This window comes from Rhinolophus hipposideros, assembly GCF_964194185.1.
Source record: "Rhinolophus hipposideros genome assembly, chromosome: 19".
NCBI classification, from domain to species: Eukaryota; Metazoa; Chordata; class Mammalia; order Chiroptera; family Rhinolophidae; genus Rhinolophus; species Rhinolophus hipposideros.
In genome coordinates this window covers 54,343,646-54,359,287 of record NC_138065.1, presented here as the reverse complement: position 1 = coordinate 54,359,287, position 15,642 = coordinate 54,343,646, and the positions used below count along the sequence as shown (strand labels likewise).

The 15,642-nt window shown below is 59.7% G+C and overlaps 4 protein-coding genes across 5 annotated transcripts; 2 read left to right on the top strand and 2 right to left on the bottom strand.

Moving 5' to 3' along the window:
* The first annotated feature begins 452 nt into the window (after positions 1–452).
* On the top strand, positions 453–4,977 carry FCER1G (Fc epsilon receptor Ig). The gene is made up of 5 exons (XM_081025907.1): positions 453–602; positions 2,127–2,218; positions 2,343–2,375; positions 2,799–2,819; positions 2,962–4,977. The coding sequence occupies exons 1-5, from the start codon at positions 554–556 to the stop codon at positions 3,022–3,024; spliced, it is 258 nt and encodes an 85-aa protein (XP_080882033.1). The 5' UTR covers positions 453–553; the 3' UTR covers positions 3,025–4,977.
* On the bottom strand, positions 4,974–7,744 carry APOA2 (apolipoprotein A2). 2 transcript variants are annotated; one of them, XM_081025905.1, is made up of 5 exons: positions 7,035–7,744; positions 6,196–6,942; positions 5,959–6,044; positions 5,560–5,692; positions 4,974–5,208 (listed from the first exon to the last, which is right to left on the bottom strand). In XM_081025905.1, the coding sequence occupies exons 3-5, from the start codon at positions 6,008–6,010 to the stop codon at positions 5,094–5,096; spliced, it is 300 nt and encodes a 99-aa protein (XP_080882031.1). In that variant the 5' UTR covers positions 6,011–6,044; positions 6,196–6,942; positions 7,035–7,744; the 3' UTR covers positions 4,974–5,093. The 2 variants fall into 2 exon arrangements, with proteins under 2 accessions (XP_080882031.1, XP_080882032.1); XM_081025906.1 differs by having other exon boundaries at positions 4,982–5,208; positions 6,196–6,343; positions 7,035–7,664.
* A 98-nt stretch (positions 7,745–7,842) lies between these two features.
* Positions 7,843–10,974, top strand: TOMM40L (translocase of outer mitochondrial membrane 40 like). Its single transcript, XM_081025904.1, has 10 exons — positions 7,843–7,972; positions 8,189–8,438; positions 8,714–8,781; positions 9,039–9,131; positions 9,402–9,503; positions 9,659–9,764; positions 9,952–10,074; positions 10,188–10,264; positions 10,473–10,575; positions 10,689–10,974. Exons 2-10 carry the CDS (start codon positions 8,324–8,326, stop codon positions 10,826–10,828), a joined length of 927 nt encoding a protein of 308 aa, XP_080882030.1. The 5' UTR covers positions 7,843–7,972; positions 8,189–8,323; the 3' UTR covers positions 10,829–10,974.
* A 381-nt stretch (positions 10,975–11,355) lies between these two features.
* Positions 11,356–15,642, bottom strand: NR1I3 (nuclear receptor subfamily 1 group I member 3). The gene is made up of 8 exons (XM_081025908.1): positions 15,307–15,642; positions 14,760–14,890; positions 13,607–13,755; positions 13,308–13,447; positions 12,969–13,111; positions 12,761–12,877; positions 12,468–12,573; positions 11,356–11,623 (listed from the first exon to the last, which is right to left on the bottom strand). The coding sequence occupies exons 1-8, from the start codon at positions 15,495–15,497 to the stop codon at positions 11,494–11,496; spliced, it is 1,107 nt and encodes a 368-aa protein (XP_080882034.1). The 5' UTR covers positions 15,498–15,642; the 3' UTR covers positions 11,356–11,493.

The window sequence follows — 15,642 nt, the reverse complement described above, 5'->3', positions numbered from 1 at the left end:
AACCCTCCACTTCTCTGTCAGACACAGTTGTTAGCAGTTTTTCCTGCTCATCCCCACCCCCTCCTCTGACTCTTGTCCTTTCCACTTCTCCATTCCCCATTTCCTCTTTTCCCCAAACCATCGTTCGCCTAAATTTGCTGCTCACACAAATTGGTAAACTCAAATCAAGACGGGTACAGTTCCAGGTGGGCAGGAGAGGGCCGTGGTGGGGCCTTGTGGAAACTTGAGGGCAGTTATCACAGGTGTGTCTGGACAGGGCTGCAGCGATGGCGGGTCACACAGCCTTTCCCACGGTGGCAGTCCCCGCTCTCTGTGGCAGCAGGCCTTTGGTCACTGTAGGACTGAGGCAGAAGAGCCCAGCTCTCTCAGCTGCCTTAGTTGGCCCTTCCGGGATCCGCCTGGTCTCTGTGCAGGAAGGGGAAGGGGCCGAAGCTGGGGGAAGGCGTGGCAGGAAGGGGGGTGCTCTGTGGTCAGGGAGCTGTTTGCTGAGCACAGCCACACAGTGCCCTCACAGCGTCCGAGCCCCGCTCACGGTCCCCACATCCTGCCCAGGATGCGTCCAGCAGTGGTCTTTCTCGTGCTCCTTCTGGCTGAACAAGCAGGTGACAGGGTCTAGTGAGGGTGGGAGTCAAGGGCACGTGTTTGGGGGCCGAAGCAGGAAGGTGGGCAACAGGTAGTGGGGCACAGAGCCCTGAGGCTGGTACTGCGTGGTTCCCATGAGGACACACGAATCGTAGTAGCTCCCTCCTTTCGTGTCCCCCTCTCTTTTTCAGGATTGTTGTGCACCTAAGGCTTCAGTTGTGGGGGGTGGGGAACAGTGTGTGACAAGAAAAGCTGGTTTGGGAAAAGCTGCATTTCCGGTGGGGTTCCTTTGCTCTCCACTGGGCGCCGGTGTCAAGCTGGCTGAGTTAATATTTATGTAGTCCCTTTAGGGGCTGCGGCCTGTCCTTGTGCCTGGGAGTGAGGCACGGGCAGTCAGACAGACGCAATGGCTGCTTCTGTGGGTCACCGCAGGCATTTGTCAGCAGCTGGTGGGGGGCGGGCGGCACGCAATTGCAGGGACCTGAGCACTGACGGGGAAACTGAGGCGACGACGGGAAGACCTCAGCTGCCCTCGGGCTGCAGTCAGCGTTCACAAATTCTCACTTCTTGCTCTTGGGTATCTTGTGAGAATGTTTTGAAGATGGATGGTTGCAGCTGGGGTACGGGAAGGAGGTGGTTGGAGAAATTGGGGAAATTGAAAGAAGTCAACGAGAGGACTTGCACCAGCCCAGCTGTGAAGGTGGAGGGAAGAAGTGAGTGAGTGTCCAGTCTGCCAGCAGGAGACGAGGGGCAGGGCCACCGAGCCGTAAGGAAGGGGCACACACTGAAAGCAGAAATACCTGGACGTGGCTGTGGGCTCTGCCACGTAGCTCTGCTTCTGAGTCCTGGTGTCGTCCTTCCACACAGGGGTGATGGCACTTCCCTCAAGGGTGGCCTTCAGGTTCACATAGTGTCACCTTTGAAAGGGCTACTCACGTACCAGTCACCCATAGGGCCAGGCGGATGGGTGCTCAGGCCGAGCGTGATTTTTTTAGTTGCACAAACTTCCTCTCAGTGGCCCAGGGTGAGTAACAGGGCAGAGTCCCTGCGACAGGCGGAATGGCACAGCTGTCATTCCCTGGAGCCCTGTGTGCTGCGCCAGCCGTGTCCGTAAGGCCTGGGAAAGCAGAGGCCTTGTGTTTTCTGCCTGAAGTGGCTGAAGGGGCAGAAAGAAACAGGCAGAGCAGATGACCAATCATGGAGTAATTGCCTTCCCGCCCATCCCCAGCTCACATCCTTCCTGTCCAGCTCTCAGCCACAGGTCACAGGACTTAGCAGAGACACTCCTGTGGTTTCTTCACTGAAGTTTGTCACTGTCCCCCTCTCCGGGCTGAGGTTTTGGTCTCTGCCCAGTGAACTCAGATGGGTCCCCTGGGGGCTGTGAAGTGCTCGGTGGTGACCCAGGCGCCCACAGTGCCAAAGCACACAGGCTGCGTGTCAGGCCCAACACAGCAGCCCTCCTGGCGAGGGAGGAGGGCGGGGAGGGCTCGGAGGGAGGCGAGGTCCCCTCCCTGAAGCCGACTGGGCACGGTCTGTCCCCTCAGCCGCCCTGGCCGAGCCTCAGCTCTGCTACATCCTGGATGCCATCCTGTTTCTGTACGGCATTGTCCTCACCCTCCTCTACTGTCGCCTCAAGGTCAGGCTGGCGGGGGGCACGGGCTGGCTTCCAGGGCAGAGGCGGGGAGAGGGTGGAGCAGGAGGGTGCCCATGAGTTTGCAGGGAGGCGGATGGGCCTTGCTAATGACCTGTGCTCTCTCCAGATCCAGGTGCGGAAGGCAGCTGTGGCCTGTGAGGTATGGATCGGATCCCCACACCTGGCTGTGGACAATTTTGCAGACTCGGCCCTTCTGGGGCTTTAGCCTTGGGGTCAGCGGCCCCTGAGAGGGCAGGGGTCTGTGAGGCTGGTCGGCAGGAGCTCCAGCGCCCCCCTCCCCCTCCCTCTCCCCCTTTCCTCCCCCTTCCGCTGCCACCCTGCCACCTAGCTCAGTGACAAGTGAGGTGCTCAGCAGGTGACAAGGAAGAGGCAAGCTGAGTGCCGATGAGTGAGGAGCCCGTGACAGTCGCGTGTGTGTGTAGATACGAACGTTTGTGGCCCTGTGGGCAAGTGTGCATCTGTGGCCCACCGTCCTCGGGCAAGCCCTGGGCCCTGGGTGGGGCCACGCCGAGGGGCCCTGAGGCGTCCTGCGTCTCTAACGCCTTGCCCTTTGCCTCCACAGAAGTCAGATGGCATTTACACGGTGAGTGAGGATGCCCACCCTCAGCAGAGGGCAGGCGCTCAGCGCAGGAGGGGGGTTCTCAGTGTCTTTGCAGAGGGTGGGCAGCGTGGGAGCCTGGGGACACCTCACCTGCCGACCTCCTGACCTCTGACCTGCACTCCAGGGCCTGAGCATGCGCACCCAGGAGACATACGAGACCCTGAAGCACGAGAAGCCGCCACAATAACTGGAACAGACACCCTAGGCCACGGCCTCCCAGCCCCCGTGGCCGGCACCACACACACCTGCCACCACTCGTGCTCGCTGACCTACTCATGCTGACGCTACGCCTTCATTACTGGACCGGGAGGCTCTGCGTCCCTTCCAGAGACCTGTGCTCAGGGGCTGGTCACTATGGTTACGCTCTAGCCTCACCCTGAGCGCACTCTCATCTTCCCAGCCCCAACCCCTGAGTGATGGAGACGGAGTGCCACCAATAAAGCCGTCACACCCTGGACCCCGCGGCTCGATCACTCGCCCTCAACCAGACGTGGACTGGACACTGAGCTGTCCCCGGGTAAGGTCACCTTCGCTGCCAGCCTTGCAGAGCTCACGGCCTCTGGGACCAACACCGCCTGTGAGGGCGGATGAGCCCGAGCCCGGTCCCTAGCACGGGGACTCTAGTGCTCTAGTAGGCACATGTACAGACATTTGCACCTAGGACACGACCTGGGGCCATCCAGCCCCAAAGAGTGAGCAGATCCGAGTGCACCACTCAGGGCCCACGGGCGGCAGCTAGCCTGGTCGGAAAGCCAAACTTGCAGGGCATGTGCTGTGTGAAGGCTCCTGTGATGTTCCTAAAGGAGGGTTTTATGGTGAACTGAGTTCTTAGTGGGTTCGGGGCAAGAGGGACCTTATCGGCTGGGTAGGGATTGGAGTTGGGTAAGGCAAAGGGGGACCAGTTGGGTCCAGAGGGGACGTCAGCACCTCTGAGCGTGTGGGGGTGGCTAAGGAGCCCCCCGATATGGGCCTGTTCTGTTTCCAGCTCTGCCAGGAGGCAGGATTCCTAGAAGTATTTCTGCCCAGTAACTCTGTCACAATGGGTCTCCAGTCCCCAGGATCACCCAGCCACCCCCATGCAGGGCGGTACCCCATTCTCAAAGTGACTCGCGCTCTGCAGTGTGTTTTTCCAGCTCCTTGTAACATTTGATCCATTCCCCAACCCTGTGGGGTCGGGCTCTTTGAACTTTCACCTGTCCAAGGTCATCTTGCAAATGACAGATTGACATCTTTTTGTCCCCACACATTTTGCCATAAGAGAAAACAACAGCTACCGGGAAAGAAAGGGGAGGAAGGTGGTCATAAGTAGTGATGGTCTTGAGGGCCAGACTGAAGGGCATCAACACGGAGAAGGCATTGGAGCCTCATCTGGTGTCTGGGGAAGGCGATTTCAGACGACATATGAGAAGTGAGAGTCAGGGTAGGGAAGTAACTGTTTTGGTGGGGATAAAGTGGGGATAACTTTTACCGGAAAATGCCTCAGTTTCCCTTTCTCTAGTTTTGGGACTGTGAGCCTCCTACACCAACCCAGCCCAATGCCATTCCAGAAGGGAGGGCAGCACCTCCCCTGGGCAGCTGACTTTGATGGCATCTGAGTAGCACAGCTCCCAGTGTCTAGGAGACCGAGTGGGAGGTCTGCCAGGCCTCTGCCTGTCACGTCTGCTAGTCCCAAGCTCTCAGATGGCTACCGGGCACCCAGATAACATGGGAGAGGACTGAGTGCCTGTCTTGTACTGTGGGGTGGGAGAGCAGGGTTTCCCTGGCTGGGAAGGAAGTGGGGGCTTGGGCAGCACCCCTGGGTTCCCTTTATGGAAGCTCTCTCTTCTTCTACAATGATCAGGAGGCCACTGGGAGGGAGCCCTGGTTTCCTGCGACCTGCGCGAGTGCAGTGGTTCCGTTCATGCCCTGCACAGCTCCTCTGCGGAGCAAAGGTTCGCTGGTCCTCATGGCAGAACCAGTCCCAGGCCTGCAGACTCCTTTGGTTTGGAGAAGAATCACGGCGCCCTGTCATTTCCCACATTTGTGCCTTCAACCCTTTCTCCATGCTTCTCATCAAAGCCCCTCTCCTACTGGATTTCTCATTGTCCCCCCTCCTCCCCCACCCTTCCTTCTCCCAGTCCTAAACAGACCCTGGCTCACCACTTGACTCTTTTAATATTTATTGTGGAAACAAGGAATAGGGAGGGAGAGGGGCTCTAGGCTTGGCCATCTGGTGTTCTAGGGGCCAGCTGGGAATGAGAGACAGTGGACCCCTCACTAGGCCTCTGGCTGTGTTTCAAAATCCATGAAGTGGCCCAAGAAGTATATCAGATCACTTCCAGCCTTCTTGACCAGGGGTGTCAGCTGCTCCTGTGTCCTGTTCAAGTAAGCCCTGGATATGCGATGGGTCAGAGGTCAGTGTGAGGGACCCGCGGCATGGGCAGGGCCTTGGTGGAGGTGGAAGTGACACCCAAATCCCCAAACGCTAGTGCACAGCTTCTAGGTGGAGAGGAAGCCGTCCACTGGGAGTGGAAGCACCCTGGAGACAGAAATCCAGAGCCCGGCTCCTGCGGCCCATCTGTTCATGAGGCCCATGGCTCTGAGGGGGACAAGGCAATCGTTCTCTCTGGTTTGACCTCGTCCCCCTGGAGCCCCACCGGAGCTCTGTGTTCTGTGGGATCGCCCATGTTCCCTCTTTCCCCTCCCCAGCACCTGGGCCCTGAGACCCCTTGCTGAGACTCACTGAGCCTGGGTCTGGAGCTCCAAGCCACTGGTCTTTTCCACCAGCTCCTTGCCGTAGTTGGCCAGGGTCTGGAAGTACTGGGAGAACAGGCTCTGCAGACCCGGCTCCTCTGCCTGCCTGCGAACCAAAGCCCCTGCACACAGACACATGCAGTCTTCTCAGCTGGGCCCAAACGCAGGTCCTGCTGTCCTGCCACCCTCTGTGGTGCCCAGCCCTGCTCACAGCCCTCCCCTAACAGGTCTCCAGCCCCAGGTCTTTGAGGGCTCTTGGGGCTGTACAGAGGGGCAGTCTTCCTCTTGAACCCTCCGGCTGCCAGCTCTGGGCACAGGAGAGCTGACAGATGGGCAGCTAGCAGCCCTACCCCTTTTCCCAGGGGCCCCCGGTCCATATCACACCTACCTTCAAGCCTACAGATAGTGAGGAGCAGCAGAGTCACTGCAAGCAGCTTCATGGTGGTGACGGTGGGGAAGGTGGCCTGGGAACAGCTGGGGCAGAGGGGACACAAGTTGAATGGGCCGCAGCCCCTCCCCAGGGACCCGTACCTAGCTGCTCACACCAACCTGGCTCCTGCCCTCCCCACACTTGAAACCTGGTCCTCTTCGGATGCTGCGCAGTATTGGTGCTCCCTCGGCTTACCTGGTCTGTGCCTCTGTCCTTGGTCTGTGCCTGGCCTGGCTGGGGCGACACGGGCTATATACTGTCTGCTTCCCCACCCCCGTCAGCTGACAAGAACTGTGGAGGGACCCGTTGGGGCAGGGGCCAGTCGAGTAAACAAGTTGGAGACCTGGGGGAGGAGAGGACAAGTACACAGGGCCGCATGGGCTGGGTGACGGGCTGGGAGGCAGTCACACAGGCTTGAGTGGAGGCCCATCGGAGGTTTGTCCTCTCCGGGTCTGCGGCAGCAGGAAGCTGGAGCACTAGTGAGTTTTTCTCTGGAAAGCGCTGACATATGAAGCCCACAACCCTTGGACACTTTGCCCCATTATGGTTAGATCTCATCTCCCCAACCCTACCCCCCTTCACTGCAACTTGGCAGAAAGGTATTGGACAACAGAAGAAGGGGAAAGGAGTTGAAATTAGGGGCAGGGGTGAGGGCCAGAGGGCGGGTGTCATTGACTCAGTCCCGTGTTAATGTGTGATGAGAGAAGACACGGAGCCCAGAATGACCTCTAGTGTGCTGACCAGTGAGTGGCTCTACCCCCAACAAAACAAAGCAGGCCCTGCCCTGCCCTGCCCCCTTGGAGGGCCCTGGCAGGAAAGGTGGTTAAGGTGAAAGGATAAAGGTCGAAGATCCCTGGCCATGGGATTGCTTATCAGTTCTAGGTGGTGGTCAGCCAGCCCGAGTCAGCAGCAGCCATGGTGTCCCTCTGAGTGACGCCCACCCTGATTGGGAGGGAGGGAGTACATTCACTCCCAGGCCCAAGGCTTCTGGGTGAAGTCAGCCCAACAGAGACCCGAAGCGGCTGATCTCTCACCCTTTTAGCCGCAGGGTGTGCGGAGGACAATCCTGAGAGGTGGGGGTGGCCACGTGAGGGACGATGAGATGAGCAGCACCCAGACTTCCACGAGTCCCCGGTGCACCGTGAGGCGCTGGGCTGGCCCCTCCTTGGAGCGGAGCGAACAGCGCCCACGGGCGGGCGGGGTCCACAGGCCCACGTGTACGTGTACATTCGCCAGCTCCGCCTGGGGAGGCGGGGGGCAGCTGGGTCAGGGACCAGCTCTGGACCGCGGCTGCGGCCCCGCTCCAGCCGCAAACTCGCACACCCGGCCCCGCTCCGAGGGGACGGAGGGCAGGCCGGGCGGCGCGGGCGCGCGTCCTAGGGCAGCTGTGCTCGCGGGCGGCCCGCGTCTGCGGGGCGCGGTGGGGGCCGCGAGGAGGGGGCCCCAGCCGCCGCCGGGCGCTGGCAGCCGGGCTCGGAAACGAGTCCACCCGCGGTTCCCTCCGCCACGCTTCCCAAACGCAAGTGTCCAGGCTGCGCGGTGGAGGGAGGCCGGCGGCCCAGGCTCGCTGACGCTCCCTCTGGCGCCCAGCGCGCTCCCAGGTTCCCCGACCTTGAAGAGGCCATCACCCAGCGAGCAAGTCCCCAGAGCCGCCACCAAGCCCCGCCCGCCTCAGCAGCGTCGGGGCGGGCGCCCTCAGGACCCGGGCCTGCCACTCCTCTGCTTCCTCCTCTCCCATTGGCCCCTGGGGGATCGAGGCCGCTTCTTTTTTTTTTTTTTAATAGATTGGGCAGGGCCCCTCAAGGGAAGGTCGGGTCTCCGGAAGCTTTTTTGCCCGGTTCCAAGATGGCGTTCATGACCACGCTGAGCATGCAACGTGAAGCCGCAGTTCTGCCATCATTCAAGATGGCTGCCCCCACCAAGATGACCGGGGTGTGCCGGGGGGATAGGGGCAGCAGGATGGTCTGAGACGGTAAGGGCTACTGCTCCGTTGCAAGCCTCGCCTTGGGGCCTAGGAATGAAGAGTAGAAAGACTAGGAAGCTGGGCGAGGTCTCTGGTACGGCGAGGGTTACAGAATGGGTCGGGGACGGGGTGACAGCTGGGGGTGAGGGATCAAAGATGGGAAGGGACTGTGGCTGGGATTCAGTCTCCCCCCGGTGCCCTCTCCCCCCACTCTTCCCATTCCAGGTCCAGCGTTGGACCGTGTGGAAGTTTCTGGGACTGGGGAACCGGATGATGGGGGGTGGCGCCCGTGGTGGGTAGAGAGAGGAATAGCGTCTTTTCCCAGGCCAACCCCGGCCCCTCCCGGTCCTCTGCACTGCAATGGGGAACTCGCTGGGCCTGGCACCGACGGGGGCCCTGCCGCGCCGGAGTCCCCGTCGAGAGGAACCTCTGCCCAACCCCGGCAGCTTCGATGAATTGCACCGGCTATGCAAAGGTGAGAACTTGGCATCTGGGCGTCTCAGCTGAAAGGGCAGAGGCGGGCAGGGTCTTCAGCGCAGGGTGTGCAGTGATGGAGGAGGAAGGGGAGAACACAGCTGGAGCGTCCAGCCTCGGGGAGGGTTAGATGCTGGAATGGGGTGGAGCGTTGGGTTGCAGGACTCGAAAGGTCAGTTCCTCCACAGCGCTTTCTGCGCGCGGGGTTGAAAGGGGACACTCCTTCTTGGGGAAGAGGTTCCCTGTCTGTGCTTCTCCCTCCCCTTCCGCCTTCAGATGTGTTCCCAGCACAGATGGAGGGAGTGAAGCTCGTCGTCAACAAGGTTCTGAGCAGCCATTTCCAGGTGCTCCCACTTCTCCAGCGCCTCCTCACGTCCCTCCCTGCCTGTCCCCATCCTCTTCTCCTTTCCTTTGTGCCCACCTTGGCCAGGCCCAATGGGGCAGAGGAGGGAGGCCGTGGGGCTCTCCTTACCTCCCTGGCCTGCGGGACCCTCTGTATATGTTGTGATAGTTGGGATTTTTAGAAGGCCTTCTGGATGGGGAGAGGCTGAAGGATGGGATGGGGGCCTGAGTGGAGCAGGAGGTCTCTCTCTCTCCTCAGGTGGCCCACACTGTGCACATGAGTGCCCTGGGGCTGCCGGGCTATCACCTCCACGCGGCCTATGCAGGGGACTGGCACCTTAGCCCCACAGAGGTGAGGGCTCCACACACCTGGGACCCGAGGGCAGGGGACGAGGAGATGTGTGTGTTCTGGGGAAGAATGGGCAGGGCACCTCCCTGCTTCTCTGGGTGTCCCCTGAGTGGGAGGGCGGAGGGTGGGGACACATTTGTGGGTGATGGGTGGGAGTTCTTTGTGGCTCCACTAGGGGGCGCTGGGTACCGCTAGAGAAAGCCTGTAGGATTTGGGTTGGGGCAGAGTGGTGCCGTCCACTTAGTCGTCCTGCCTCTGCTGCCTGGTCAACAGGTGTTCCCGACGGTGGTAGGGGATTTGGACAGCAGTGGCAGCCTCAACGCCCAAGTCCTGCTCCTCTTGGCAGAGCGGCTCCGAGCCAAGGCTGTCTTTCAGGTGACCCCTGGTTCCTGCCTCCCTCCACCCACTGAAGCATTCATGCCCTCTCTCTCCTCCCTGAGTGTCTTGCTCTGGGGGTCCAGGGAGAGGAGAAGAGGCAATAGTGATGGCAAAGAGGGAGGGAGATGCTACTTCTTGCCTTCCCTCCCCAGACACAGCAGTCCAAGTTCCTGACGTGGCAGTTTGATGGCGAGTATCGGGGAGACGACTACACAGCCACTCTGACCCTGGGAAATCCTGACCTAATCGGGGAATCAGGTGAGCAGTCGGGACCGGGTTCCTCTTGTCCTGGCTGCCCAGTTGCTCATGTTGGCTGTGACTCTTCGTCGTCTGTACAGTTCAGGGATTAGAAGAGAAACTTCTCGGGCAGGCTGGGGTGGGGCTCCTGGGGGTGTGGGGCTGCTGGCTGTTGTCTCTAGGACTGACTCCATGTCTCCACTCCCAGTGATCATGGTCGCTCACTTCCTGCAGAGCCTCACTCATCGGCTGGTGTTGGGAGGAGAGTTAGTTTACCACCGGCGGCCAGGCGAAGAGGGGGCCATCCTGACCCTGGCTGGGAAGTACTCGGGTATGGGCTGAGGAGGAATAGTGATGGGGAGGGGCGTTCTGGACTGGCTGGGCTTTCTGGCCTGTGGCCTCCTGCAGTGACGTTCCTTTTCTCCTGCACTTTGCTTTTTGCAGCTGTACACTGGGTAGCTACGTTGAATGTGGGATCGGGCGGGGCCCATGCAAGTTATTACCACAGGGCAAATGAACAGGTGAGACTGCTGACCCCATCTCCCACCCGCAGGCCAGCCATGAACTTCCCCTTCCCCACCCCCTCCAAGGTCCTGCTGACACTTTCCTTCTTGCCTACACTTCGCATACATTTGTTTCCTGCATGTCGGACCCCTCTGCTGAGCCCTGTCTGGACCCTTCTAGTCTTCACTGAGACAGACCCCTCCCATTCTTGCCCCTGATTCTCAGGTTCAGGTTGGAGTGGAGCTTGAGGCAAACACAAGGCTACAAGACACAACCTTCTCCTTCGGTTACCACCTGACTCTGCCCCAGGCAAACATGGTGTTTAGAGGTGAGGGTCATTGGGGCAACGCTGGGAGGCACAACGGGCCTGGGGGCTTCCCCTTGCTTCTGCGATGCCTTTCTCCAAGCCCCATGAACCATCGTGTCCGTGCTCTCCCCCAGGCTTGGTGGACAGTAACTGGTGTGTGGGTGCTGTGCTGGAGAAGAAGATGGCCCCCTTGCCCGTCACCTTGGCCCTCGGAGCCTTCCTCAATCACTGGCGCAACAGGTCCCACTGTGGCTTCAGCGTCACTGTAGGATGAGGTTGTCCCAGAGCCCCCAGCAGCTGCAGCCGCTGAGTCAGGTGCCCCAGGGCCAGAGACTAGGCCCCTCCCCAGAGCCCACCTTGCTGGGTGACCTCTGGGTCCCAGGAGCAGAGTGGGAGACAGGCCGTGCCCTCCCCGGAGCTGGAGCTGCCACAGGGGAGCTGATGAGGCAGTGGTTGGAGGCTCCCCCTCTGCCGCCAGCCCAGCGTCATCTTCCCGTGCTTGTGGCTCTGGACAAGGGACGGGGGCTGAGGGGTCCATCCGGCTGAGCTGTCCCCCCTCACTCTCCCCTGTCTCCATTTCTCTGTGGATTAAGCTCCTTGCCTCTTCCTCTTCCAAGCAGCAAAGTCTGCATGGGCTAGATGGGCTAGCTCCCCGTCCTGTTTTCCATCCCAGACCCTTCCAAGGCTGGGAAGGAATCTTTGACCTCAGAAAGTGGGGCCCCCCCTTCCAGAAGGGGCGTCCTCCCTCTCCAGACCCTGTGTTTCTGGAGCACAGTTTTACCCCTATGGTCACTCCACCCCCCCCAGGTCCCCATGACTGCATGGACAGGCAGTTATTGCTTTAGTCTTTCGTTGTACCCACTGGGCTCCCTTCCTGCAGTGCCGGCCTCCGGCCCAGCAGCTGCCCTTTGCAGTCCAGTGTGTCCAGGTGGTGGGGCCTCACCTGCAGATTTCTTGGAGCAGAGGCATCGTGGCGCACAGCCCCTGCACGTGCTGGAGCTGGTGTCCATACGCACTATTAATGCTTCGGAGCTCAGCCAGCAGGCCCAGCAGCTTCGCGTACAGACACCTTGGGAGGAGGAGATGGCGTGGTCACCACACGGTCACCAGGGAAAGCGGAGGGAAATAAGGCCGCTGAGAGTCCTGTCCTGAGGCCCCGAGCCCCTGAAATGCCTCGGTGAAGCTAGGTCTGAACTCTAGAGAAAATGATGTTCCACTGTGACAGGTTTGTCAGAGGTCGCAAAGGTCCCCAAGGGGCCTCTGTCTGACATTGTCTTCTCTCCCCGTGCTGTTTGTCTTGAACCCGGAGCTCTGAGGGCCTCGTGTGAAGAAAGCCCAGACTTGACCAGAACTTCAATTGTGTGGAATGTGAGGGTCTGGTCTAGAGCAGGTTCTAGAAGGTGGGGGTGTTCTGTGTGTAAAGTGCCCTCTTCAGGCCAGACTGGCCCGTTGAGGCAGGAACGAGAGCACATGCAGACCACACCTCAGAGCCTGGAGCGGTCATGGACTGTTGACCTAGGGACCAGCTGTGCCTGTGAAGCTGTGAATGACGTCACGTCAAGGGGAGTGAGACATGGAAGGAATTGGCCCAGTGGAGATGGAGAAGTGGGGAAGGCCCAGGAGAGCTTAAGCGAGACCCTGGGAAAGGCCTTTCAGCTGGAGAAGGTGGGTGGGTGAGGGACAGTGTCATCACTCAGGAATGCTGTCATTTGCATCTCGACTGAATAAAAACATCTGGAAAAAGTGAGATGAAACAGAAGTAGGAGCAATCAGGGTGCTGGACTGGATGAGAACGGAGGGAAGGACTACACCCCAGGGCCCTGTGTTCCCAAAGGGAAGGACAGTAGAAGCCTTATCTTGTGCTCAGGACCTCTCCCTCCCCATGCCCCCTCCACGCCCCCGTGTCCCTATACTGATCCCGGGGCCTGGGCTGCTGGTCTTTGATGTAGGTCTGCAGAGTCAGTGCCATCTCCTCCTGCACCTGCTCAGTCTCCTCCCTTCGGGTGACCCCTGGCCGGTCTGTAAGACAGGGAGCGGGGAGGGACAAGGTGGGGGGCTGCACGGAGCCCCAGGCAGTGGAGGCTGGGATGGATAGCCCCATTGCACGGGTTTGACGGTTAAGAGGCCTGGGATGGATGGCTCCACAGAGCTGGGAGTTTGGGGAGAGTTGTTAGAGCAAAAGCTTGTGGACTTTGGGGGTGCTCACATGGAAAGAAGAGAGCCATGGCGGCCAAGAGTGCATACTCGGGCTCCTGGAGCTGCAGTCGCCTCAGGGCTCTGTGGAAGCGAAAGAGCATCTCTAAGCACTCTTTCTGGAACCCCACTGTGGGAGAGACAGGCTTAGGAGCCTCAGGTCACCTTGCCACCCGCCACACCACAAGGACACACGCCCCTACTGTCCAGCACCATCTCACCATGGCCTCCATCTTCTATTGTGTAGCGAAGGGGCCCACAGAGGAAATGCTGCGATTGCAGGCAGAATGTGGTGTTGAGAGCGATGTGACAGATTTCTGTAGTGGCCCCCTTGAGGGAGATCTGGTCCTCCAAGGGCAGGGACCTGCAGAGGCAGGAGTCAGGCCTGAGCTTCCAAGAGGACGGCAGGAGCCCTGACTTGGGACTGCGAGACCAAAGTCCTGCGGCTGGGATAGGCCGAGGGAAGGGCTGGTTTCCTGGGTGACCTTGTTGTTTGGTGGCGGGGGGATTATAATTTCCTGGAGCGTTTTCTTCCTGAAAGGCAAGGGGAGGCCACACACCGGAAGACGGGCAGGTCCTTGGTGAATTTGACCACTTGCTGCACCATGAACGTGTTGATGTCTGCGAAGTGCGTGAGCAGGGGCAGCATGGGGACCAGGCCGGGCAAGTGCGGCTGCCGGGTGAACAGGTGCTGTGGGGGCTGCGGGGCCAGAGCCTAGTGAGGCCCGAGGTCCAGGCCCAGGCCCAGGCTCCTGGGGTCCGTCCAGCCTCATCTCGAGGGCTGCCACATGGCCCTCCCTCAGGCCAGCCTCCCGGCACCCTGTGGGCCACGTTCCAGCCCCAGTCCCCGAAGCCTCACCTTGAACAGCACAAGCTGGTGGAACACGGAGCCCAGGTGACGGCTGTGGGCCCCCAGCGGCATCTGGACCAGCGCTCTCTGCTCCTGACTCAGCTGCTCAGCTGCCTGCCGTGCCCATCGCTGGGCCAGGGCTTCTGCAGACAGGATCACTGCCCAGGCGAGATGTGGCACAGCTGTCAAGGCCAGCCCTTGGTGGGGACAGTCACACACTGCACCGTGAAAGGTGTGGGAGGGAAGCTTCCTGAGGCCCCAGGCGCTGGGTCCTGTTCGGTTTCCCCGGCCCATGGGACACTGCCACTGAAAGCAGTGCACTGGGCTGGGGACAGGAAGCGTAGACAGTGAAGTGGGAACCGAATGAGGAGCTTTGGCTTCTGGGGGCCATTGAAGAGGGAGGGCTCTGGAGTCCTGAAGCAGCACCGACGTGTACATAGCGTCCTCATCGCACAGGTTCTGAGGCTCAATCTCATGGCGTTAGCCCTATGCGGAGGCAGGGCAGCTGTTACCCATATTTTTCAGAAATGTAAGCAGGCTGAGATTCCAGTGACAGGTTGTCACAAAATACTTAAGGGATGTAGATTGAATTTCAACCCAAACTGTTTGATTTCTGCAGTTTCCACTTCTCCACACGACAAGTAGTGTGATGTGCAGGGAAAAGCTGAGCTTGAATCTGGACACTGCGGCTTGTTAGCGGGGTGAGCCTGGGTGAGTGGACTTGTGTGCGCCCCATTGCACTGTCTGTTGGAAGCATAACCCCAGTACCTGGCACACAGAGAAAGCAGTCAGCCCTTACTCAATGGTTATCAAGTACCTACTAAGTGACAGGCACTACACTTGAGAGACGAGAGAAAAAGCAGGCCAGGTGTCTGGGGAAGAGTATCTGGGGAGGGAATGGCCACTTCAAGTTCAGAGGACCGGGGACAGTCAGCTGTGTCTGAGGGTGGCCCCAGACAGTGTGGCTGGGATGGACTGAGCAAGGGGGAAGGGGTTGCAGACAAAGTCTGGGAGGCCGTGACATCAGGGGAGAGGCAGAGCCCCTGCAGATTTCCAGCACTATGGTGACATCACCCAACTTGTTGGAGAAGCTTCCTGTGCCTGCAGTGTGGGGCAGGGAGGGCACAGGCCGGTCTGGACTCGGGTGGGAGGGGCGACTCACTTTCCTTCTTCAGGCCAGCATCGAGGCACTTCCGCAACCTGCAGGCTGGGCAGTGCCGCCTCTGGGCCTTGTTGATCTTACAGCTTCTGGCAAAGGGGCAGCTGAGACCAGTGCTTTTGCCAACTGTTCGTCTGAGAGGGTCGGGGATGGCATTGGACAGGTGGGTATGTGAGGGGTTGCGGTGACATGCCCTAAAAGATCTATGGTGACATGAACTAATCTGAGCTGTGCCCAGAGGTCCTTGAACGTGGACCCTGAAGCATTTCTGCGAGGGCCTGGACTCAGCAGACAGCCCCAGCTTGACGTGATTCGAGCAGTGAGGACACATAACGGCTCTGGACTAAGGGTTGTGTCCATGGGGCACACACTCGGTCTTCTGTTATCACGCCACCTGTTTATACAGTGCTGAAGTTGGCGAGATGTCATGAGCTGACCACAGGGCGTTAGGCTCAGGGTGCAGGAGGAATGGAGCTGCACGAGCTCGGGCATGTGACAGGCTTAACGGCCACCTGGCAGGGGCTGTTTCTGTTAGGGAACAGGCTCTCACCTGAAGAAACCCTTGCAGCCCTCACACGTCAGGGCATGGAAGTGGTAGCCTGTGGCTTGGTCCCCGCACACCACACAGCTCCTCGACTCGTCTTCCCCACCACCCATGGCGTCAGGTGGGGTGGCTGTTCTGAATGCGGGACTTCTGAATGCGGGAGGGTTAGCAGCCAGCTCTGGGCCGCCATTAACCATCTTCTCCCCCTTCTGCAGAGCGTCTTCCTGAATCTGCCCTGAGTTGGACCCCCCGTGTTATCTCTATTGTTTTTAGTCTCTATCCCCCATAGATTTCCTACCTGCTCTTCTCAGGCAGCATGTCACCTGCAGGCCACAGAATCTG

Excerpts from the sequence above, each read along its gene's own strand:
- FCER1G (XM_081025907.1), top strand. The coding sequence starts at position 554 with ATGCGTCCAGCAGTGGTCTTTCTCGTGCTCCTTCTGGCTGAACAAGCA. Across the intron at positions 603-2,126 it reads CCTTCTGGCTGAACAAGCAG|CCGCCCTGGCCGAGCCTCAG; the intron begins GTGACAGGGTCT and ends CTGTCCCCTCAG. Across the intron at positions 2,376-2,798 it reads AGGCAGCTGTGGCCTGTGAG|AAGTCAGATGGCATTTACAC; the intron begins GTATGGATCGGA and ends TTGCCTCCACAG.
- APOA2 (XM_081025905.1), bottom strand. The coding sequence starts at position 6,010 with ATGAAGCTGCTTGCAGTGACTCTGCTGCTCCTCACTATCTGTAGGCTT. Across the intron at positions 5,693-5,958 it reads CACTATCTGTAGGCTTGAAG|GGGCTTTGGTTCGCAGGCAG; the intron begins GTAGGTGTGATA and ends GTCTGTGTGCAG. Across the intron at positions 5,209-5,559 it reads GAGCTCCAGACCCAGGCTCA|GGCTTACTTGAACAGGACAC; the intron begins GTGAGTCTCAGC and ends TCGCATATCCAG.
- TOMM40L (XM_081025904.1), top strand. The coding sequence starts at position 8,324 with ATGGGGAACTCGCTGGGCCTGGCACCGACGGGGGCCCTGCCGCGCCGG. Across the intron at positions 8,439-8,713 it reads ATTGCACCGGCTATGCAAAG|ATGTGTTCCCAGCACAGATG; the intron begins GTGAGAACTTGG and ends TTCCGCCTTCAG. Across the intron at positions 8,782-9,038 it reads TTCTGAGCAGCCATTTCCAG|GTGGCCCACACTGTGCACAT; the intron begins GTGCTCCCACTT and ends CTCTCTCCTCAG.
- NR1I3 (XM_081025908.1), bottom strand. The coding sequence starts at position 15,497 with ATGGTTAATGGCGGCCCAGAGCTGGCTGCTAACCCTCCCGCATTCAGA. Across the intron at positions 14,891-15,306 it reads GGCTGCAAGGGTTTCTTCAG|ACGAACAGTTGGCAAAAGCA; the intron begins GTGAGAGCCTGT and ends CGACCCTCTCAG. Across the intron at positions 13,448-13,606 it reads ACCAGCTTGTGCTGTTCAAG|CCCCCACAGCACCTGTTCAC; the intron begins GTGAGGCTTCGG and ends CTGGCCCCGCAG.